The sequence below is a fragment of the Mauremys mutica genome, chromosome 16 (genome assembly GCF_020497125.1).
Source record: "Mauremys mutica isolate MM-2020 ecotype Southern chromosome 16, ASM2049712v1, whole genome shotgun sequence".
Taxonomy (NCBI): Eukaryota; Metazoa; Chordata; order Testudines; family Geoemydidae; genus Mauremys; species Mauremys mutica.
In genome coordinates, this window is record NC_059087.1 from 4,629,559 (window position 1) to 4,654,371 (window position 24,813).

General features: G+C 42.1%; 1 protein-coding gene across 1 annotated transcript; it reads left to right on the plus strand.

Moving 5' to 3' along the window:
* The first annotated feature begins 37 nt into the window (after positions 1-37).
* On the plus strand, positions 38-23,812 carry SART3 (spliceosome associated factor 3, U4/U6 recycling protein). Its single transcript, XM_044990256.1, has 19 exons — positions 38-235; positions 2,556-2,682; positions 3,447-3,551; positions 6,890-7,074; positions 8,220-8,325; positions 9,401-9,525; positions 10,330-10,485; positions 11,426-11,564; positions 11,999-12,106; positions 12,542-12,619; positions 12,861-12,919; positions 13,733-13,842; positions 14,292-14,404; positions 14,903-14,979; positions 16,283-16,451; positions 17,297-17,757; positions 18,997-19,149; positions 21,871-22,058; positions 22,796-23,812. Exons 1-19 carry the CDS (start codon positions 53-55, stop codon positions 22,974-22,976), a joined length of 2,823 nt encoding a protein of 940 aa, XP_044846191.1. The 5' UTR covers positions 38-52; the 3' UTR covers positions 22,977-23,812.
* The last annotated feature ends 1,001 nt before the right edge of the window (positions 23,813-24,813 follow it).

Here is a 24,813-nt window from a genome sequence, read left to right on the forward strand (position 1 = left end):
CCCACTGCTTGGCCGAGCTCGGCAGGCTGCGCAACGGAGGTAGCTGCACAAGATGGCGGCGGCGGCCGGGGCCGAGGAAGAGGCAGCGACGGCGACAACGGCGGAGGAAGAGCGGCGGGAGGGGGCTCGCGAGTCGGAGGGGGAGTGCGGGGACGAGGGCGACTCGGACTCCTCGGCGGACGGCGAGGATGAGGAGAAGGAGAACGAGGCCGAGATCCAGCGGCTGGAGGAGCAGGTAGGGGGCGGGGCGAGGAGGGAGCAGCGCGTGTCCCTGAAGCCGCGCGTGGGGCCTCCCTCAGCGTGTCCCGGCCCGTGGCCTCGCGGGCCGTCGGGATCGCTGGGGGGGGGGGGCGCTAATGAGGCGGCGGGGCCAGTGCGGGGCGCGCGGGAGGGAGCCCCTCGTTCCCGGCCCGCCGCCCCGGGGGCCTCGCGCGTGCAGAGCACCGGGGGCGGGTCTCGGCACTGTGGCTCGGGGGCTTTAGGGTTTCCACAGTGGATCCTGTTCTCCCCCTGCCGTGGGAGGGAGCCGCGCCTGGCATCTGCTCCTGGCTCTCCCACGAGAAACACCTTCCCCACACCCCTATCCCGTCTCAGTGCCACGTGCTTCCTGAGCAGGGGAGCCAAAGCTGCGCCTTTCGGCCGGGCTTTCCATTCCTGTAGCACTGCTGAACGGAGCCTGGCTCCTGAGAGCTGGGGCCGGGTACCCTGCGGCCCCCCAGCACTGTGGTATCTAGGCTGAGCGCTAGTCAGTGTTGTTAAGGAGAAAAAACACTTTCTATAATGTCCATAAACTTATAGTATCATTCACCGCTCTCTCTGTATTGCTTGTTGCCTTCGTGTGTAAGGATCCTTATGGCAGGGACTGTCTTCGTGTATGTATAGCAGTGTCCTTGCGTGTTGTGGGTGCTACTGGGCTTCAAATGGTTAATGAAGTATTGATATCTCTACAGAGCAAAAGAATAAATATGTGAGGGAGTCTGTATTATAGTCCCTCATTAAATATTGGAGTATAGTTAGCATGTGGGGAGGGTGAGAGAGTTTTGTGAACCAATGGACTAGGAAGGTGGTGATATTGATGGGTGAATTTGTGGAAGAAAGTGAGTATACTGGATTAAACTTTTAGGCGTGGGTAATTCTCCTTTCATGTATATCCATTTTGTAGTGTTAATCCAGGATTGTATAACTCTGCTGTCTGCTGCAAAGGATTAAGAAATCCTTTCAGTTTATATATAGTCTCAAATTATTTGATCACACACTGGAACGGCTTTCAAAAAATCAAGTCTCAAATTCCAGGTTTTATAATCCATGTGAAATGTATGTAAATTACACTTTCTAATCTTTGTGTGTGTTGTCTATTAGTTTGAGAATTGAAATGTGTACCTTCTTTGGCCATCTTGCTACAGAGCCCTTTCAGTTGGAGACACTCTCAGTATTTTTACAAAAGTGTACTAATTGCTGTCAGTTTCAGAGTGGTAATTATGAAAATGTTATACCTGTGTAAAGAAGACCTTCTATTGTGTAATCCTTCAGCAATTTAATTGCTATGGCAAACTATGGAATAGCTGCTAACTTTAGAGGGCTTTCTTTATGCACTGATTACTGAAATAATTGACAGTTGTGGCCAGGAGTAGCAATTTTTGAGGACTAATATTGTTGGAGAGCATGGATGTCTGGTGCTGTAATGCACTGCAAGGTGGACCCTACAGTAACAAGTCTAGGGATTTTTCCGAGCTTGACAGACACTGAGAAAAGGGAGACAGAACTTTAGTGAGAAGAGCCTTCAGTCTTTTGACAGCTCAGAACTACTGTATCTTGTAGATGAGAACTGCTTTTGTTGGCTGTTTCCAGTTACTGTAGGGGAAGCTGAAACTCTTTGGGGTTTATACTAGTTTACTAGAGCAAATTCTCAGTTTTGTTAAACGATGGTATTGAACAGCAGAGATTAACGCAGTTTGGATACATACTATCATTTTTACCATTGAAATGATGACTTGGTCAATATGCACAACTGCTCAGTGAGGCTTGCAGGCACTCACTTGTTATGCTTATCACCTGAGGAGCCGCATATTAAATAGTGGTTTCTTGCTCTGAGCGCCTAATTCAACCCTCTGTGTCAGAAGTATTCTTTATAAACCTGACTTCTTTCATTTTGTGCCCTCATTGGGTTTTACAAACAATAATGAAACCTTGCACTACCCCATGAGGGACGGTGGGAGGTATGTATTGTATTCATCTGACATGAACAGACTGAGGCTATGTCTACACCACCACTTAGGTCGGTATAACTTGTCTTGCTCAGGGATGTGAATAAATAATCCCCCGAGCGACAACCAAAGCACCAGCTGCCACTGCTCGTTGAAGGTGGATTAATTAAATCGATGGAGAGCTCTCTCCTGTTGACTGAGGGTGGCTGTGCTGCTATAAACTCTCTGGTGTAGCCATAACCTGGTCGATGGCACAGTCCAAAATAGAACTTCGGAGTTCTGTATCCTAGTTTCCTGCTCCAACTGCTAGATGTACTCTGTCTTACATTTCTTTAAATCTCATTTTTAAAGCTTTCCATCAATGCATTTGACTATAACTGTCACTTGGACCTGATAAAACTGCTCCGCCAGGAAGGAGAGCTGGTAAAGCTTAGAAGAGCCCGCCAGAAGATGAGTGAACTCTTTCCACTTACTGAAGGTACAGGATGATTTCAGCTCACCCTTGAGTGTTATCCTTGTGAAACCCCCACTCCCATCCCATTTTTAGCAGCTAAACTGAACAGTTTGTAAAATATTTGCATTGAATTTTAACATAAGTCCATGAGACCAAATCAGACATCTTTGGGCATTACTGTTATGTGGATGATTCTGGCTATAATGTCCAGTGTTGAGCATATAAACTCCTGCCAAAAGGTTAATATTTTGTAATCTTCTGAATATGATGCTGTTGAAAGTTGCAGATAGCCCTTGAGCCAGAAGTTTATTTGTTTATTGATGGTACAGACAGCAGCTGAGTAAGCTTCCCTACACTGCCTGGCTGACATGGGAGGACCTGCTCCAGAAGAGAGGGGGAGAACAGCCTCTGTGGCTATTCAGTGATTGGCATCTGCATTGTATCCATAAGGGTATCACTGGTGCTGGTGATCCCTTGTGCTGTGGATCGTTGTTCACTGGGAATTGAACTAACGCCAATTATGCTGTTTTCACATAGGAATCATGGTAACATTCTGCCTTTACAAATAGAAATTTACTTATATATCTGGTGCTGTGGTGGTAAAATTGGCCAAAGCTTTAGTGAAATTAACCTTAGCTAACTGTAAAGGTTAAAAAAAGTGTTACCAAAAAAAAATCACATTTTCAAACAATTCTATTTAGTGATGCCAAGTTAAACTAATTTCTTGTCTTTTGGACTCTCTTGAATATTCTTGGTAATGTACCTCTAAAGTTCCTGCTGTCTTACAGAAATTTGGCTGGACTGGTTGAAGGATGAGATAAGAATGGCTTCTGAAAGCACCGATCGCGAGAAGGTTTATGAGCTGTTTGAGAGAGCTGTGAAAGACTATATCTGTAAGTTGCAAATATATCCTGCAAAATAAACATTTGTAGCTTTGCATTGAAATCATCACTTTCTTTTTTCCTAAGAAGGTGTTTTCTTATGGTTAATACTGAAACTGGATCAGAAGTATTAGTATGAAAAATACTTCCCCAAAGGTTGTGTGTGGTTTTTTGTTTTTTGTTTTTGGATCTGTGAGGAAGAGAATAGCTGTTTAAAAGTAATAACTCACAATCTGTTGGAGACATAGTTTGAGATTTCAAGTTTGTGCAAATTGGAGAGAAGTCGTTGAATGATTCAGATCTATTGTATCATTTTATTTATTTCAGCGGGTAGCAGATGGTTAACACTACATTTTCTGGTTTTGTATCATGCTGTTACCTGATGAGGAGTATTTCCCTAAAGCTATTGAATTGGGTATCCCATAATGAATTCTTCTATTCTTGTGTTTAGAAAGTGTTTTTAAAAGGCTTATTTTCAGTGCCTTGCATTTTTCCTGTAGACCTTATTTTGTTAGTTCCTGCTGTCTTTAATGTATTTCATTGTGCCCACTGTCCATGAAAGCTTTTTCAGAGTAGGTTGCCATTAATACCACAAAGACACCATCCTTTTAACCAACCTGCTAAGTACCTCAGCCAGCCTACGCTTTACAGTGCTGGACCATGGGGACTCTCGTTAAAAGAGAGACAAATATCTGATACTTGTCTGCACCTGTTCACCAGGCGATGGCTGCTGCTAAATACCTAATTTATTGCACTGAACAACCAGGTTTGCTTCATGTATCATGGTGGAGCTAGCTGTGAAATGAATCGGCAGATATTATGGAGGTGTCAGTAGTGGCTTCGCAGTTAATTCTTCAAATCTGCAGGCAAAGCCACTCTTGAACGTCTAAAAACCACGTAAAAAGGAATTATTCCCGACCTGTCATAATTGAATTGATCTCCAAGAAAAGTGACAGAACTGCTCACCCAGCATTTCTTATCTCTATTTCCAAGAGACCATTACTGTTTGTTTTTCTTGTCTTTTTTTTTTAACACTATGTTTTATGATAGTTTGATTAGAACAGTAAAAATAAACACTCAAAACTAAAGGGAAAGATAGTGTGCTAGTTTTCTAATTTGGGATGACACGTGGGGGAGTGGGACCTATGGAACTTGGGAGATGAGTGGCCCATTGGGTTTTGTTTTGGAGCTGGGAACATAGTGGAGGGCTATGGAGTCACATGGGAGCTCTGGTGCTCTGCCTTGCTCTCTGGCTCTGCTTTGCAGCTCTTCTGCCAACTTCTTTGTCCTTTCTTGCTCATCGGTGCTGTCCCGATCTATGTCCAGCTCATCTCCCCTCCCACTCTTCCCTTCAAGCATTAAGAGTTTGGAGTTTTCATAAACATTACAGAATAGAGCAGGTTGGAAAATGGTTTTCCATCCCATGAAACATTTTTGAGATGTCTAAAGTGTTTTTGTCTTGATTAGGGACAAAAAGCCAAATTGTTGAGTTTTTTTATTTTTTGTTTTGTTTTGTTGAACGAAGTTCTGAAAAAAGCTTTGTTTTGGGACATTTGGAATGTTTTATTTTGATTTCAACCATTGTTTATATATATTTTTATCTGAATAAAGTAAATTTAGAAACAAAATCAAAACATTCCATTCTAAAAACGTCTGTGTGTTTTTCCAGGTTTTTTCAGAAACAAAATTTGCCAATCTATACATTTTTCACAAAATAATTGGTTTTGGCAAAATAGCATTTTCTGATAGAAAACTGTTTTGATAGAATTTGTTTGACCAGCTCTATTACAGAAAATCTTGCACCCACCATTTTCAGCCTGATATCATACCTTGCTTAACTTACACACACCAGTTTGGAACTACATGCGGAACAACATACAGAGACACTTAACCCACTACTCATTGAAAGACATGAGTGTAATAGTTAACATGGCTGGCATTTAAGGATGCCTGTTGGTAGGTCAGGTAGAAATATGTGAACTGTGGAAAGGGGGAGGTAGTTGAGGTTGCAGGGGAACTGCTGAGTGGATTACACTTGAGGTTTTGAGTGTCCTGGTTTTTAGGGTATGTGATGAAAAGTTATGCAGCCTGGTATCCTTCGTTCTCTATACCTTGCCCATTGCCAGGGTATCTGTGCCCTTAATTGGCAGAGAAATTAAAATAATAGAAATGTCGGGCTGGAAGGGACCTCAAAAAGTCAAGTCCAGCCCTCTGTGCTGAGGCTGGACCGGGTATACTTAGACCATCCCTGACAGGTGTTTGTTCAATCTGTTTTTATAAACCTCCAATGATGGGGATTCTACAACCTCTCTTGGAAGCCTGTTCCAGAGATCAGCTACCCTTATAGCTAGAAAGTTTTTCATAATATCTAACACAAATCTCCCTTGTTGCAGATTAAGCCCATCACTTCCTGTCCTATGTTCATTGGACAGGGAGAACAACTGATCACCATCCTCTTTATAAGAGACCTTAACGTGAGGCTTCAGCAATGCTTAGTGGGACAGTTACCTCCCCTGTCTTACATATGACCATCCTGTTAATACACCCTAGAATTATATTAGCCTTTTTTGCAATTGCATCACATTGTTGACTCGTTAAATTTATGATCCACTATGACTCCCAGATCCTTTTTCTGTGGAACTACCACCTCCCCTGTTATTCCCCGTTGTGTAATTGAGCATTTGATTTTTCTTCCTATGTGAAATAATTTGCACTTGTCTTTTATTAAATTTCATCTTGTTGATTTCAGACCATTTCTCTAATTTGTCAAGATCATTTTGAATTCTAATCCTGGCCTTCAAAGTGCTTGCAACCCCTCCCAGTTTGATGTCATCTGAAAATTTTATAAACATACTCTCTACTCCATTATCCAAGTCATTAATGAAACTATTGAATAGTACCGAACCCAGGACTGACTCTTGTGGGACCTCACTAGATACACCTCGCAGTTTGATAGCAAAGCATTGATAACTACTCTGAGAATGGTCTTTCAACCAGTTGTGTACCCACCTTATAATAATTTAATCTAGACCACATTTCCCTAATGTGCTTATGAGGATGGCATGTGGGACTGTGTTAAAAGCTTTACTAAAATCAAGATATTGTCTGTTGCTGCTCTCCTATCCACTAGGACAGTGATCCTGTCAAATTGTATTGGGGTAAGAGTGCCGTATGACAGAATATTTTAGTTTCTCTTTTCCTTTGTGGAAGTGTAGGGTGCAAGGAAAGTATATTGTTAGTATGTAAGATTCTGTGTATTTGCTATAAACGCCTGGTGATTTGGGAAGTAGAAGGGAGACTTTTTCCTAGGAGAAGACTTTACTTCATTGTTTCTGATGACTTTTGTTTAGGTCCTGAAATCTGGCTCGAGTATGCTCAGTATTCGATTGGTGGCATTGGACAGGAAGGCGGGATTGAGAAAGTTCGCTCCATTTTCGAAAGAGCACTGACTGCAGTTGGCTTACATGTGACAAAAGGAACAGCAATCTGGGAAGCTTACCGCGAGTTTGAAAACGCCATTTTGGAAACAGTACAGGTAAAGTCCAGATTTTTCTGTTATCTCAGGAGTGAGCAAATGGTGGTGGTAGTTCTAATAGGCCTCTCAACAATCAATGCAGCTTTTCCATCGCTGTGGGATGGTGTCATTTGTGATGCATGCAATGAGGAACCTCATTCCAGTTGTTAGTTTCCTTCCTGCTTTTGCGTAGGCTTGACACTCAGAAAAATACCTTTAAATTAAACCAAATATTGCGTTATTAAACAGTTGTTTTTTCTCAATAAATATTTATCAACATAACTCACCCATATTTGTTTTCTATCTTTGGAGATTTTCTACCTTTTCCTCAGGACTCATTCATTTTCTTCTTCTGTGTGAGTGAATGTTGGATTCCAGACAAAATTTCCAGAGCATATTTTCTCTCTGAAATATGCAAGCACAAAGCCTAAAAAAATAGTCCCACAACCTGGCCGATAACATTACTACTCCTGTTTCTTGGTAGTTTACAAAATAAGACATTGAAAGAGCCACTCTCAGAATGCTAATAACTATTTAAATTGGGGTAATTGGAGATCATAGTATTAAGGAATCCAGTCTTTAGTCAGGATTGTTAGGGTACCTGGAAGTCTTAGAGGATACATTTTGTGTATGAACTTCAGGGATTTATTAAATCAGGTTAGAAACTGTCTTGCAGTTACTGACATTGGGCTTGTAATTGCCATTATCATGTCACTGTCTTCATCAAGTACTGTAATCATAGAATATAAGGGTTGGAAGGGACCACAAGAGGTCATCTAGTTCAACCCCATGCTCAAAGCAGGACCAATCCCCAGATTTTTGCCCGAGATCCCTAAATGCTCCCTCAAGGATTGAACTCACAACCCTGGGTTTAGCAGGCCAATGCGCAAACCACTTGTGATCGTAAACATAATTTACAAATGTATGTTCATGTCAGTTCTTGGTGAGAAATGCTACTTGCATGCCTTAGACCTCCAGGCTGAGCAGTTTTCCTGTTGTGAGCTTGTACCGTTCTGTCACATGAGACGCTTGTTTGCCGTGTCTGCTTTTTAAAGATTGTCATTTGGATCTGAAGTCTCTATTATGTGGAATTGCACTTGGGTTTATTGTTCATCAACCCAGGACCCAAGGGAGTTAGGTAATGCTCAGTATATCTTTGTTTGTAGCCAGCTGCTGGCAGTATTCCTTCCCCTGAACAGCAGCAGACACTCTGTGCACAGCTTGAGAAGATCCACACACTGTTTAGGCGCCAGCTGGGGCTCCCGCTGCTAGGTAAGAGTCTATGAACTTGAGAAGCCGCATTAATTAATGCGGCTATAAGTCCTCCTTGAGTTGGGCAGTGATTATGCCACTGAATTCTCCTTTTTGGTCATGCCACAGAAAATGCTGCTGCAAGGGTTGTGTAGTTTTGAAGTGATCAGTCATGGCTGTGTCATTCTGAGAGACTTTGTGCCTCTGCTTTGGAAATATTTTGCTTACTAATTGATAAATTGATTTTGCAATGCTTAAGGAAATAGATATTTCCAAAAAAATCTTTTAGTGCTTTACATACTTTGATATAATGTCTTACAATTTAAACTAGGAACTTTTAAACAGAAGACAGGCATGAAGATGCCATGGCTATAAGCATGGTATAAAGTAGATCTGGGTGGGAAACTGTTTTCTTGTCCCACTAAAGCTTTTGAGATTTCAGCCATTTTTTCTATTCCCCATCAGGATAAAACAGAGACCTCTTGAGGTTTTTCCAGGGGGAAAAAAAATTTAAAAAAAGAGACCCTGCACCCCAAACTAGGCAATAGCTTGCTACTTAGGGCGCACACCTGAAATGTGGGAGACCTGGGTTCAGGTCTCCGCTCTGCCTAATTTGGAGCAGGTTCAAAAAAATGTTTGTTGAAAAATTCCCGACCAGCTTTGTGTAAGAGCCTAGGTTGATAGTTGGGAAGACATACTAGCTGCTGCTTATCTTAGCTTTTGGTGTTCCCCCGAATGTCCAATAAGGTTACTAGCTCCATAATGCTTTCACTTGGTACCCTCTGTGTCCCCTTCCTTTGAGTCTAACCAAACCCAGAATAAACTGTTCTCTCACTTTTTTTGACTTGCACATGAAACAATTTGGCTTGTTCTCTCTCTTCCCTAAAGCCTTAAAGTAATCCTGCTGTGTCTTTGTTCAAAACCATTGATGTTTTAAAAACAGTTCATCTTGAGTTTGAATTAGATTGCACTATGTAGGAACTGTTACCTCAGCCCTTTAACCAACTGGATGGCAGTATCAAAACTCATGATGCTGAGTTCAGATTACTTAGTAAAATAATTTTCAGTTGCTTTGGTTCTTTGTACATATTAATAGACATGGAAACCACATATGCTGAATATGAAGAGTGGTCAGAGGATCCTATACCTGAAGCAGTAATAAAGAACTACAAGAAAGCACTGCAGCAGATGGAAAAGAGTAAACCATATGAAGAGGCACTGGTAACTGTTTTAAGCATGTGTTTTTTCTAAACAACCACAGAAGTAAACCAATGACTTTGAAAACCGTTTTCAGCAGTAAGCAACGTAAGGGAAACTTTCCAGTTGTCTGTATTATTATAGAGACTGTTGAGAATTTTATAGCAGCTTGAAATAGTACTGTCTATACCAGAGGTGGGCAAACTGTGGCCCGTGGAACCCTCCTGCCTGGCCCCTGAGCTCCTGGGGCAGGAGTCCCAGGGGGGCAGTCAGGAAGGATGGGGGTGTTAGATGGGGCAGAGGGGGCAGTCAGGGGCAGGGGTTCCGGGGGGCAGTCAGGGGACAGGGAGTGGGGGTGGTGGTGGATGGGGCAGGGGTCCCGGAAGTGGACCGTCAGAGGGTGTGAGGGAACACTCCCCCTCCCCCAACTGGCCCTCCATACAATTTCCAAAACCTGATGCAGCCCTCAGGCTAAAAAGTTTGCCCGCCCCTGGTCTATACAGTGACACCTGCATCAAGATTCACTCTACAATATCCCTATGGCGCCCATTAGAATTCTTGTTAGTTTTCCAGACCTTCTGACCTCTTAGGGGTAGCATTGTGTAGTTGAACCCTCCCAGAGCCTGACGTGTACTCAGAGATCGGTGAAAATCAAAGGCCAGAATCCAGTTCCACTGCTTAGAATTCTCCCAGATCTGCTAATGTTTTTGAGGCTAAACTCTTGTTCTTCATAATATTGTCCTTGGCCTGTAAAATGCTGTTTTGATTCAAGGTTGATCTGATTATTTTCCTGACTCTTTCCTTTTTGTACTCATGTTTGTGTTCTAGCTGGTTGCTGAAACACCAAAGCTAGCAGAATATCAAGCCTATATTGACTTTGAAATGAAAGCAGGGGATCCAGCTCGCATTCAGTTAGTCTATGAGCGTGCCCTGGCTGAGAACTGTCTTGTGCCTGATCTGTGGGCACGTTACAATCAGTATCTGGTAAGGAAAGCAAAAGAATATTACCTTTACCCTATTTTGTAGCCATAAATGTCTACTCAGACTCAGTGTTGGATTCTGCCTCAGTTTCCCCCTTTCATGTAAGCTGTCGGTCCAACTAACCGGACAGCTGCGACAGGTGACCAGATGTCCTGATATTTGGGGCTTTGCCTTACATAGGTGCCTGTTACACCCCCCCCCACCCACACTCACCCTGTCCCAATATTTCACACTTGCTATCTAGTCATCCTAAGCTGCATCAATGAAGTTTTCACCAGTATCTCTTTCCCTTTTCTCAGGGATGCATTAATTGTTCAAATACAGACATGCTTTTGACATTGATCAGAACAGGTAAACTGGGTCCTGCCCTCTGGTCCATCCCAATGTACTTTGTGTGTGGATGGGAAGACGGTTAGAGGCAACACCCAAGTAAGAGGCCAGGTTAACTTTGCAGTGAAGACATACCCATACTGAGCTGCTTCCTAGTCTCCATTCTTACCTCCTGGAAGGTATTGAGTTAGGCACAGGTGCTATACCTAGTTCCCTTAAAGGGGGTGTCTTATGCTGTGATGCTAAATTATTATTTTTTTCTTGTGCTCTAAATGACTAAGAGGTTATTGGGGATTCATTCAATGCTTTTATTACATCTGTCTCATTCCATCTGGTAGCATAGCAGAATGGGTTAATTGATTGGTTATGGTTTGTGTTCATTGAAAGTGGGACCAATGTTATACCCTGTTAAACTGTAGCAGGTCTCCTCTCACTTTTGATGTGCTCAATTTGAAACTACAATTCTCAAACTTTTATGTGAAATCAAAACATGCTTTTTTTCCGAAGGCAGCAATTTTTTTTGTAATATTGTGTCCATCTGTGATGGTGGCTGTCTAATGAGAGGAGCAGTGGGCTATTTTGCATCCTGTAATTAATTGTGTGATTATTTTAGGACCGGCAGTTGAAAGTAAAAGAATTGGTACTCTCCGCACATGATCGAGCTGTTCGGAATTGTCCCTGGACTGTCGGGCTGTGGAATCGGTACCTTTTAGCAATGGAGAGGCACAGAGTTGATCATCAGATTGTTTCTGGTAAGGAAATACTGCTGTCATTAGTGTCTGGACCAGGATGTTTTCTTGTTGACGAATGGTGATGTGCATAGTATTCAACAAGGAATCTGAACCCATTCTGAAATATCTCTAAAACTAGGTTGGATTAATGGAGAAACAGTGGAACCATTTTACGGTAAAGTCTCTTTCCTGAAACAATTTCACGTTTAAGCTGAGGTTTTGTTATAACCATAATTGCACATTACTGAATTGAAACAAACTTGCAATTTTCCTACTAATTTGCCAAATCAGAATTTATTATATACAGGTTCCACTGCATCATTCAGTTTTTTGAAGTGTAACTTTTGATTCATAAAACCACACAAATAGTCCCCTCCCATCTCCCAATCTACTAACTCCAGTTATTGGCAAAGGGAACAAAAGTAAATACATGTTTGCTTTTATTTTTCCCCTAGACAACTTTGAAAAGGCTTTGAATGCTGGTTTTATTCAGGCTACGGATTATGTAGAGATCTGGCAGGCATATCTTGATTATCTAAGAAGAAGGGTGGATTTTACTCAAGGTAACTATATATAAACTTATGAGAGTAACTCACCTTAGTTTAAAGTCTCTGCTCTGTGTAGCCTTTAGAAATGGCAATATACTCTTCTTAAAGAGCCTCTAATAATTGTATTTAAGATGTTATTAATTGTGGAGGAAATAGTCATTTGGTATTTATTAAAACACAACTTGTACAGTTCACTAAATCAGTTCCTTGTTGAATAGATTGTCCCAAAATTCTTTCTCTGTTTTTGATCTCCTTTGGCTGTTTGTCCTTTTAAACTCCATATGCAATGACTTCTGCTGACGTGAAAAATGCTTTTTGAAAAAACAAAATTTCTGTTGGTGAAAGTGGATTTCTTCTTTGCGCTGAACATTAGTGACGAAGCCATAGTAGGCTAAAGGAAACGGAAATCATCATTTTAAAGTGCAGATATATTTCTCTGTCTTTCTAAAGACTCAAGTAAAGAACTAGAAGAGCTGAGGTCTGCATTTGCACGTGCAGTGGAATATTTAAAACAAGAAGTGGAAGAACGTAAGTCAGAGTTTTGAAATATTCTCATTCTTTTCACTCCAAAATGGCTTATTTTCTATTCTGTGTGTGTTCCATTGAGGCTGAGGTATATTCATTTTCTGATAATGTTTTAAGCTTGGACCACACATATAGTAAATCTGTAATGCGAGTCTTTTACTGTAGCTTTACAAATACTTCGCTTGTGAATCACTGCTTTTAAACATGCGTCTAACAACGCTGGGTTTTTTTTTTTAATCCGAAGGTTTTAGTGAAAGTGGGGATCCGTCCTGCACTATAATGCAGAACTGGGCAAGGATTGAGGTAATATTTTCATCAATCTGTTGTATTTAAATTGTGTTGCTAGTGGAAGTTACCTTTTTAGAAATCTATGTTTATAGAGGTGTACATACTCCTTCTTCTGTACCACTTGGGCCCTTGTGTCAGTGATCTGTATAGCTGAGGTTTTCTCCTTATCCATCACAACCACTCCAAACTGATCAGCCGCTCATGGTGTACCTGAAGGCATGAGTTCAAAGACCCTGAGTAGGCAGCAGTCTGATTCAGATTAGAAACAAGACTCATAGTTTCTGTTCCTTGCTTTGCCACAACTTTGTGCAACATTGGATAAGTCACCTCTCTCCCTCATTTTTTTCCCACCTATAAAAGGGGTTATGTGCCTAACTTGCATGGATATTATAATCACAACGTGCTTTGGTTTCCTTACATTAAAGATGCTAATGAAGAGCATTTCAGTAGTACTGGCTTTGAAACTTTCCTATTCAAATAGAGCATCTGTTGTATCATATAAATATGAAGAAAGATGTTTTCAAGTTTCATTATTTTTAAAGGTGTTCAGTCACGAATAATAACATTTGAAATTAAAGACATTCAGAAATATTTAAATAAGATCTTATGTAATGTATAAACTGAAATATGCCTGGCAACCAGAGGCCAATGTTGGGATGAGAAGAGCTCTAACTGGAGAAGTTAGCTTTCAATAGCAATAATTTATTTTGACATTTCTTGTGTGTCACTTACAAGGTTTGCAAAGTGTGGTGAATTTGCCTTTCAGGTTTCCTCTGTGTGTGGATAATTTTTACTTATATTGAATTTTTTTAATGTTGCCTTTTTTAGGCTCGCCTGTGTAACAATATGCAGAAGGCCAGAGAGCTCTGGGACAGCATTATGACTAAAGGGAATGCCAAATATGCCAATATGTGGTTAGAATATTATAACTTGGAACGGTAAGGACTTGACTTAATGAAGCAATGATTTAATTTCTGCCTCAGTTTCTCCATTTGCAAGATGGGTTCAATGTGGTCATGTTTTTTTAATGTTTAAGTGCGTTTGAGTTCTAGGGTGGGGATTTTCAAATTGGGGGTCAGGACCCCTCGGGGGTCACAAGGTTATGGCCTGGGCGGGGTCACGAGCAGTCAGCCTCCACACCAAACCCCACTTCGCCTTCAGTATTTATAATACTATTAAATATAAAAAGTGTTTTTAATTTATAAGAGGGGTCTCACTCAGAGGCTTGCTGTTTGAACGGGGTCATCGCTACAAAAGTTTGAGAACCGCTGTTCTAGGGAAAGATGCTGTAGAATTGCTAAGTTTTATAATAATGGGTTATACATGTTATCTGGGAGTGAAAGCAGCAAATATAATTGCTCCTTATTGTTGCATTTCCCCAATTCAGGGCCCATGGAGATACCCAGCACTGTAGGAAGGCCTTGCATCGAGCTGTGCAGTGCACAAGTGACTATCCAGAGCATGTCTGTGAGGTGCTGCTATCTCTTGAGAGGATAGAAGGTAACTTCTATAGCCCACTAACGTGTCACTTTCTTGGTTTATTAAGTCCAAAGTTATTGCCCAGGGAACTGTTATGTAGTGAACTCTAAGCTTAGTGAAGCTGTGCTTCTGGGGAAGTAGAACAGCAGTCCTGTATTGTTCTGGTACAGTGCATTTGCTTCAACCTTTTAAACTTTAGCAAGAAACCTCTACTTTCAGTGAAGTTCTGGGCAGGAAAAATTCTTTACTGTGGATCTGATCCAGAGCCCATTGAAGTCAATGGGATTCTTTCAATTGACTTCAGTGCACTTTGCATCACGCTCTATAAAAGGCTTCTGTTGTATTTGATTTTATTCTAATCTTTTTCAAGCCCACTAGATAGATTAGGACTTTGTTTTTGCGTTGTCTCTAATGATAGGTAATATTGAGGGATATTTTCAAAAGTTTCATTCTTACTTTAGTAAATGTGTTTTTTCCCAAATTATGGGAAGAGTAAAACTCATTTTTTGTATCCTATAGGTACTTTAGAAGACTGGGATGCAGCTGTTCAAAAAACAGAAAATAGACTAGCTCGAGTTAATGAACAAAGAGTAAAGGTCAGAATTTATTTTTATGAACTATCTGAGAATAGGAAACAGTTATTCCAAGGTCATCTTTACAGGAGTGTTTTGACTTAAGCTTCTTCTGTCAAGCCCCACAAATGATCTTGAAATATCCGCAAGACTAAGGCCTTGTCTACACTGGCAAGTTACTGCGCAGTAAAGCAGCTTTCTGCGGTGTAACTCCTGAGGTGTACACACTGCCAGGCCACACTGCGCAGAAACTCCTCAGTTGCAGCACTGCAAAAAAACCAGCCACCTCGAGGAGAGTCATAAGCCTTAAAGCACAGAGGCTCCAGCGCTGTATTGGCTGTGTAAACATATTACAGTGCAGAAAGCAATTAGTTGGCCTCCCTTAATCCCTCAAGTGGCCACCCTGCTCAGTGTTTGGAAATTGGCTGGCCTGGAGACATGTGCCTTTCCCCTTTCAGAGCTCCCTTTCTGACAGCCATTGTGTGCTGTGCTGTGCTGATCTGCTCTGGGACACAAAGCAAACCATTAATGTGGAATGCTCCTGCCATTGAACACAGAGGCAGGGGTGTGTGTGTGAGACACACAGATTTCTGTGCAGAGACCTGGGGAGGGAGACTGGGGCTGATGTCGGTGTTTCCCCCTGCCTCAGGACTGGTTGCTGACACACTCTCTGTCCCCCAAAACACATGGTCTCTCCTTCCCCCTCCCGTCACACAATCTGCCCCCCCTTCAGTTGAAAAGCAGCTGGCAATGTAGTGGGATGCCCATGGAGCAATGGGATTGGGAAACCTGCATGCTGTGATGCTGTGCCTGCCCCATGAGGCATTGCAAATCCTTCCCAAAGCACCCTGTGGCCACTTGCACAGTGGGATAGCTACCACAATGCACTGCTCTTTGCCATTGCAAGAGCTGCTAATGTGGATGCACTCCACTGTCACAAGGAACACAGTGTGGACATGCAACAGCGGTTTAATTCCAGTGCTTTAATAAAAGTGGTATAACTTGTTGTGCAGAAACTTGCTAGTGTAGCCATACCCTAAAAACTGCTAACTTCTTAGTGTGTTGATATAATTAGTTTCTTCTGCACCGGACGTCTAGTTGATACTTGTGAAGAGGTAAAATTAACATGACAATTAAAAGTATAGAAATGACCAGTTAAGATATATCTGTTAAGTGATCCTCCCACTTGGGCTGTGTGTATAAAGCTTAGTGGAAGAATCTTCTTCTTATTGCTATAGATACATGCAGCATACCTTCTAAAACGAAGTGCTTTAGAAAAAATCTGCTTCAGTTTGCAGTGACTGACAAAACTCCTCAATGTTTCCAGGCTGCTGAGAAGGAAGCTGCTCTTGTGAAGCAGGAAGAAGAAAAAGCTGAACAACGAAAGCAGGCTCGGGCTGAGAAAAAAGCTTCAAAAAAGGCTAAAAAAATGAAACCTGGAGACAAACGCAAAGTAGAAGATGACGACGACGGAGAGTGGGGGCAAGAGGAGGAAGGTATAAACCTGGAGCTTAAAACTTTTCACAACTTAAGACAGCAGGACTTTTAGTTGCCTCTCTGCAGCCAGCACAGGTCAGGGAAGTCTTGGGGTCTCCTTGGAGCGATGTGTTCCAAAGGGATCTTAATTTATCTCCACGTGTCAATCACAAAACTGCCTCTGTTGCATTTTTTGGTTGTCAGTGATCATAAAATGAAATAGGGAGTGAACACTTACATTACCTTAATAATTGAAATAAGTTTAAAAGAACGCTCACTAGATACGTTTCCTGGCTTATACAATTATTTCATTGCATGTAAACCCCAATTAGCTGAAATCTCCCTATTTTTTTCCTGACTCCGTGTGGCCTCCAGGCTATTCAAACCATCTGCATTTTCCTGTATTTATAACAGCATCTCGGAAGGTTGAAACAAATGTTTCTTGTGGAATGTCCCCCAGAGGGAGGAACATGCATACAGCCTCACTCAGTGGTTTCAGAAAACTGCTTGTTTTTTTAAAAGAATGCTATTACCCACTTATTTGTGGGGAGGGAAAAACACATGGTCATACATGTAGTTACAGTGTGTGTGATGAGATAGAAAGTGGAAAAATTTGCCTACTAACCTTGTGTCCCTTTAAAGCCTTCGCTGTCCTAGGTATGCAGTCCTTATCTCTCTAACTCCAAAAGGATTGCTTTTGTTTGTGTTAGGATCTTATTTTGCACCTGCAGTTCCAGGTGCTGAGCACTTCCCTGGATCAGGCTGTTAGAGGAAGGCAGTCTTTACCTTAAAATATATATATAAATAAAACCCTGCTGTTTGCTAGAACGTCTAAATCAGTTAAAGCTTTTGTTTCACTAAACAGCAGAGCAGCCTAGCAAGAGACACAAGGGTGATGGTGACAGTACACATGCTGAAGAAGAGGTGGAAGATATGGAGGTAGAAACCGGCCTGTTTGGAAGAAGTATACCTGCGAGACCAGCTGCTTCCTCTAAACAAAAGGAAAAGGCAGCTGCAAGCCGAAAAGATGCTCCCAGAGTTCTCCATGACAGTGCTAAAGATAATGTCACTGTTTTTGTCAGCAATCTTTCTTATAGCATGGCAGACCCTGAAGTGAAACTGAAAGAACTCTTTGAGAGCTGTGGGGAAGTGGTGGAAATCCGCCCCATATTTTCTAACAGGGGGACTTTCCGGGGCTACTGCTATGTAGAATTTGTGGATGAAAAATCAGCTCTACAGGCCCTGGGATTGGATCGCAGGATTGTGGAGGGGAGGCCAATGTTTGTGTCTCCCTGTGTTGACAAGAACAAGAATCCAGATTTTAAGGTACAATACTTCTTAATCATTCAATAAATAACCTTATTATGAGATTGCATAGGAAGACTAGCAGCATGTCTAGTCTCTTCAGTAATCCTTCCTAGTGATCAACCCTGCACTAACCTCTTCATACTGGCAGTCCAGAATTTACGTTGAGAAATATCTAGATACACTCAGTGCATGTCGGTGACACCTTTTGACACAATAGATAATCAGTAATTAGCTTGATTGGTAACTTAATCCAGTGGCTCTCAACCCTTCCCCCCCCCCCCCCCCCCCCCCCCCCCCCCCCCCCCCCCCCCCCCCCCCCCCACACACACACACACACAAGGGAGAGTAATTGTGCTGCTTTGTTGGTTGAGAACCCACACTGTGATCTCTTTGGATGGTGCTAGATAAAGTGAAAGGCACTTGACTGGTTGAACCTCCAAAGCATTTGAAGCCCTTCAGAATTCTTGCATCTTTTCAGGTAGCTGAGCCACACGCTAGAGCTGACTTCTGCAGTGATCAGTGTATCTCTGACTATCTACACTTGAATAAATCCTCCGTCATTTGTGTACTCACTCAGTGTAGTAACCATGTTTCTCAATCTCCCAGCTGTATATTTTTCAAATAATCTGTAAAATGCTTTTCAAGAGGCTGCGACTAATGCTAGGTACATAACTAGTAATACAGGGAAAGGTTTGCGTCAAATGCAGCAGGAGTAACCGTTTACAGGTATTGTAGATAGTGAACTTTTATCCATGCATGATCCCAAAGTGCAGTGTTTGTGAAGCACGTCAACACTGCAGCTGACAGCCGTTGAAGTGTATGCGGTATCCATAAAGTCTTGCTAATGTTTCTGTGTTAGATGCAATGGGTGTGTGTGCGCGCACACAACTTGCTACACTAGCTAGATATCCTATATTATTTTAACACTCAAAATATAGCATGAAGGCACAGTTAGGGAAGCTCTTCCTGAACTTGGAGCAGACCTATAATATTGTAGAGACTCATTGGGGTGAAACCTTTGCTTGCTTAGAGCAGACTGAATCCTTAGAAGTGCGTACCTATTAGTTGTATTGTTGGAGCACCTAAGAGCTCCAATCAGGACAGAGGCCCTATTGTGTTAAGCGCTGTTATAATCACATAAGACACAACCCCAGTCTCGTACTAATATTTAATGGTCTGAAATTATGGCGCAAGTTGGACATAGGTTCTTTGAATGTCTGCAGCTGGACAGGAATTCATGTCCTTTTTTTACCCTAGGTGTTCAGGTACAGCACTGCACTAGAGAAGCATAAACTATTTATTTCTGGTTTGCCATTCTCCTGCACTAAAGAAGAGCTGGAGGAGATGTGTAAAGCACATGGAAATGTGAAAGACATTAGGCTAGTCACTAATCGAGCTGGGAAACCTAAGGTAAGTGTCCAGCACTCATGTTAATCTAATGTTAACATTAATCTAAATGTTAAAAGAAACTTCAAGGGGAAACTCTTGGATATTTTGGGTCCAAAAGATAGATTTTCTGTTTTAAAATCAAACAAGGGAGTTGGAATGTTTTCATGAGTTATTCTTAATCCAAAACCAGACTTGTTTAAATTTATACCTTCTTTTGCAGTATCTGTAACCCAAATGTTTCATGCTAGTGCATGAGCACCAGAAAGTGAAATGGAGTCTGTCTTCTTTCCCAAATTAAGTGAAATGCAGAAAGTATGGGTATAAATGGGAGAAAAAGATGTTCTGTAGAACTTTCAATTGTAGTAATAGGCGCTGGTAGTCTGTGAAGAATCTGTATTTTTTTTAACTGTTCTCACATGACAGTATCCTCCTGATGTAATTATATGGAAATACAGCTGTGATCATAACTAGTTTTAAAATGACTTCAGTTGTTTTTAATTCTTTGACTCCAGTGATCTCAATATGTCTTCCAGCAATGAATGTGGCAGTAAGGAATTAGCCACCTTATCTCATGACAGATTTTGTGACATTTGCATCTGTATAAAATTAAGGACATTAATTAAATGAGAGATTTAAAATCAGCTGCTGTTCCCTCAAAATGTTGCCCTTCCACACTTTACTCAAATAGACACAATTAAGTGCTAGTCACTCTATTGCCTGTCGTCCTGCTAATCATGTGTATGTTGTATGTACTAAGAGCTTGAAAATCCATTTTAAAGCAAAATAATCTTTCAAAAATGGCTCCCACTGCAGGTCTTGTAATTGATGCTCTCCACTTGCTTCACTTACTTTTGCAGGCTATGTTCAGAGCTTGGCTTGAGCTGGGATTCCTACTTAAATGCCATAGAATGTATTTAATCATTCGTAGCTTAAACAAGGTCACATTTAAAACTGGATATATTTGTATGGTCCAGAATGATGCGTCCTCCAAGATTATCCAGCCTTAAAAGTGCATACAAACTACGGGCCCTGAAGAGCAATGGTAACGCAATTAGGAAGGCATAGTTTTGCATGTTGTGAAATCACTGGGAATATCACTGGCCTACTATGCAGTGACAGCTGCTAGAAATCTCCTGCATTGTGTGGGAGGAAGTGCCTCCATGCAGCCTCTCCTTACCCATGTGGGGAAACTCTCACCCACATGGACCATCGGCAATGTGATTAGCAGCTGCAATACAGTAAAACCTGCACAGCGAACCATTGCCTGTGGGGAATGCTTTGTTGCTGATGACTTAAAAGTATCCCCATGTGGCTTGTGGGACAAATTTCTCCAACCCTTCAGAGACCACTTCTACCATTCAGTGTTGATGGTGTTGCCTAAAATAGATTGGCTGCTCTTGAAACTAAAGTAACTACTTATGCCATAGGGTAAAGGACCTGATTTCCTAAGCAGAAGTTTTAACCTAGTACGAATTGCAGCAGATTCCATGTGGATCTTGCCCTTGTAGCTGCTAGATAGAGATGTATAGAGTCTCACTAACTTTCACTGGGCTAACCTGTAAATCTGATGATTCTTTCCAACCCTATGGTCTGAGGGTATGGCTACACTGGCGATTTGCAGCGCTGGAAAGCCTCCACCAGCGCTGCAATTAGTAAGTGGCCACACCTGCAGGGTACTTCCAGCGCTGCAACTCCCTGGCTGCAGCGCTGGCCGTACACCTCACTCAGCATGGGGAATAAGGATTCCAGCGCTGGTGCTGCAGCGCTGGTCATCAAGTGTGGCCACACACCAGCGCTGTGATTGGCCTCCAGGGTATAAGGATGTATCCCAGAATGCTTTTATAAATTACTCTCTTTGTTTTGTTGTGAACGAGCTCCGATTGGAGGAGCTCCGTTGCCGCTTATCTAAAAAACAAACAGAGCTCCTGTTTGCTGTGATCATCTGTACCTGGCTGTAAACAATCAAATGAGATTGCAGGCAGGGAGGGAATGAAACAGCGGGGAGTCGTGTTGGCTGCAGGCTGTTTGCAATTAAGAGTTAAGACTAAGGGGTTGGAAACATGTTCTGATTTTTCAAGTCAGGAAGCTAAACACACAGTGTTGGCTCCAAAAATCCACTCTCTCTCTCCCCCCGCTCCCTGTCACACTAGACCCCACTCCACCCCCCTCTTTTGAAAAGCACGTTGCGACCACTTGAATGCTGGGATAGCTGCCCATAATGCATCACTCCCAGCAGCGCTGCTAATGCTGCAAATGTGGCCACACACTAGCGCTGGTAGCTGTGAGTGTGGCCACACACCAGCGCTGCTCCTACACAGCTGGATGACCAGCGCTGCAAACTACCAGCGCTGCAAACCGTAAGTGTAGCCATATCCTCAGCCTCGTTGCAGATACTAGAGTGCTGCAGTGAGGTCTCACTACTAAGACAGCATTCTGTGGTGTAGCGCTCAAGTGACTGTTTACCTACTTTGCTAATGTACAAAATACATTTTCAATTAAAAGGGGTCTCATGAGTAGCAGTTAGCAAGACTCTGCTCTTTAGACAGCCATATAGCTTTGAATTCTTCAGCACTCCTGCAGTTTCACCGTGAAGAGTGGGACTTCATCTCAGCCATATGTCATGTCTGTACCCTACCATTGTCACTTCAGTCATCTCAGTTGACTAAGCTCTGTGCAGAAGCTGTCATGCAGAAAATATACACTGACACTTACCTAATTTGTCTCTGGGCTTTCCTTGTTCAGGGCCTGGCCTATGTAGAGTACGAAAATGAAGCGCAGGCCTCGCAGGCGGTATTGAAAATGGATGGCCTGACAATTAAGGAAAATGTCATCAAGGTGGCAATCAGTAATCCACCTCTCCGAAAATTCCCAGACAAACCTGAGGCAGGGAGAGCCTCGCAGTCTATGGTACCACGACAGATTTATGGAGCGTAAGTATTCATGGCATGTATTGCTTGGGGATGCTTAGAAAACATCAGGTCTGTAACACAGGGATACTTAGGAACCGCACCAAGGACTGGTGAGGATAATGTTTGAAAGGTGCTATAGAAGTGCCTTATTGTTATGGTTTAGGGAGTGGTGGATTCACAGGGTTGGTAATGGGATGTAGACACTTCCCACTTCTAGATTGCTAGTTCAGATCCAGCCCAGTGCAGCAGTGACTGAAAGGTACCATGGTGTTGGTGGCTGTTCTGGTGATAATTTCTGATGTGAACATCTAAGCACAAAACTGGCCTGAATTATCTGCTATTGGCAGTCTTGGCAAATTGGCCAGGGTTTGAAATGGGTAGGAAGGCTGAGCTCTCCTTTCATCTTGGAAGGGTGCTCCCACAGATAAGGGTTTAAGGCATGCCAGTAGACCAGGGTTGTGCTGCTGCTGTGCACCTGTTCAATGGATAAATAGGAGACTTCAGTCTCCCGGGCTGTCCGGCTTGGTGCCTTTTGCCAGCACTAAAATACACTCTTTCAACGGGCATCAAAATGAAAGCAGTGTAAACACTGCATCGCCTGTAAATAAAATAACTGAGAAAGGAACAGTAGTTAAATGGGTGTTCCTTGTGGCGAACAAACCTTTGTTTCTTTCCTCTTGATTTAAATTAATGTACCAACTCCCCCTCCCCCTCAAAAAACTCCTTGCTGTTCTCAAACATGCCTTTTGTTTTTTTAGACGGGGGAAGGGAAGAACTCAGCTCTCAATGGTGCCTCGTGCATTACAGCGCCAGAGCAATCTTGTGACAAAGGCGGAGAATGGGATGGTTCAGAATTCACCAGCAACTTCATCTGCAGCCACTGAGGAGCCTAAAAAGATGTCCAATGCTGATTTTGCCAGGATGCTACTGGAAAAGTGAGCAAGAGTAAAATGAGAGATGCCTTTTTGGAAGCCATGTTGTGTCCTTATTTATGCTAGCAAGAGAAACCGCCAATCACACTCGTGTAAATACTTCTCTGGACTGTTGCATTCACCAAGATCTAGAATGGGGCTGTACAAATCCAGTTGTTTATTTTTCTCTGAGAGCAAAGAGGTATGTTTCTTGTTCCGGTAAAATGGCTTTAAATGATCCCTCATATTGAGGGTAATGGGGGGGAATCTTCACTTTACAGATTGGGTACAATATGAAGTTTTATGGAGTATTCTTTTTTACTTTTTTAAAGAATGAGACAGTTGAGTGAAAGCTTAATGCTGTGATTGTAGAGCCCCAGTGGTCACCAGGGTTTGGTTGGTGATGGTAGACAGCCCCTGTGGCAACATACAACCCATCGTAAACACACACACTGACTGACTTCAGAAGTCATGGGCCCGCACACCACCTTCCATTTAAAAAGTTCATATGGCAGATGCTAGTAACTTCACCACAATGGCCTATTTTAGTATTAAGAGAGGGGAGGGAATTCTATAAAAATGTATTCAATTGATGTTCTGCTCAAGTTGGTCTGTTTTTATATTGTGTGTTTGTAAATGACATTCAAACTATTATTTTTAAGCTTCATAAACAACATTAGAGCTGGTAACTTTGTTTCATGTAAAAGCTGTATATTCTACTGCGGACCATTTTACCTTTTGTTTGCTAAATGACTATTCCATGTCTTGACAGTTGGTTTCTGTATGGTTTACTTCTTGAATTTTGTTTTGTACACAATGTGAAGTGCGAGTTATTGCTTTATTAAACTAAAGTTCTCAAAGGTTTTTTTTAAATACTGTCGCTTTTGTTTAGATATGGTGTCTGATTTGCACTTACCGTAAGGTAGCAGTATGATATTGATACCTAGCTTTTCTCACAAGATCCCTTCATTTAATGTACATGTTAGTGAAGCTTTTGATACGGTCCCACATGACCTTCTCCATAAACTAGGGAACTACAACCTAGACAGAGCTACTATAAGGTCAGTGCAAAACTGGTTGGAAAACCGTTCCCAGAGAGCAGTTATCAGTGGTTCACAGTCATGCTGGGAGGGCATAACGGGTGGGGTCCTGCAGGGATCAGTTCTGGGTCCGGTTCTGTTCAATATCTTCATCAGTGATTTAGATAATGGCACAGAGAGTACACTTATAAAGTTTGCGGACGGATAGGATTAAAATTCAAAACTATCTGGACAAACGGTCTGAAGTAAATAGGATGAAATTAAATAAGGACAAATGCAAAGTACTCCACTTAGGAAGGAACAATCAGTTGCACACATACAAAATGGGAAATGACTGCTTAGGAAGGAGCATTGTGGAAAGGGAGCTGGGGGTCATAGTGGATCACAGGATAAATATGAGTCAACAGTGTAACACTGTTGCAAAAAAAGCAAACATCATTCTGGGATGTATTAGCAGGAGTGTTGTAAGCAAGACACGAGAAGTAATTCTTCCGCTCTGATTAGGCCTTAACAGGAGTATTGTGCCCTGTTCTGGGCACCACATTTCAGGAAGAATGTGGACAAATTGGAAAGAGTCCAGAGAAGAGCAACAAAAATGATTAAAGGTCTAAAAAAACATGTTCTACGAGGGAAGATTGGAAAAAATGTGGTTTGTTTAGTCTGGAAAAGAAGACTGAAAGGGGCATAAGTTTTCAAGTATATAAAATGTTACAAGGGGGAGGGAGAAAAATTGTTCTCAACCTCTGAGGATAGCACAAGAAGTAATGGCTTAAATTGCAGCAAGGGAGGTTTAGGTTGGACATTAGGAAAAACTTCCTAACTGTC

Coding starts and splice junctions, on each gene's coding strand:
- SART3 (XM_044990256.1), top strand. CDS start 53: ATGGCGGCGGCGGCCGGGGCCGAGGAAGAGGCAGCGACGGCGACAACG. Junction 10,486..11,425: donor CACGTTACAATCAGTATCTG/GTAAGGAAAGCA, acceptor TGATTATTTTAG/GACCGGCAGTTGAAAGTAAA. Junction 14,405..14,902: donor ATCTCTTGAGAGGATAGAAG/GTAACTTCTATA, acceptor TGTATCCTATAG/GTACTTTAGAAGACTGGGAT.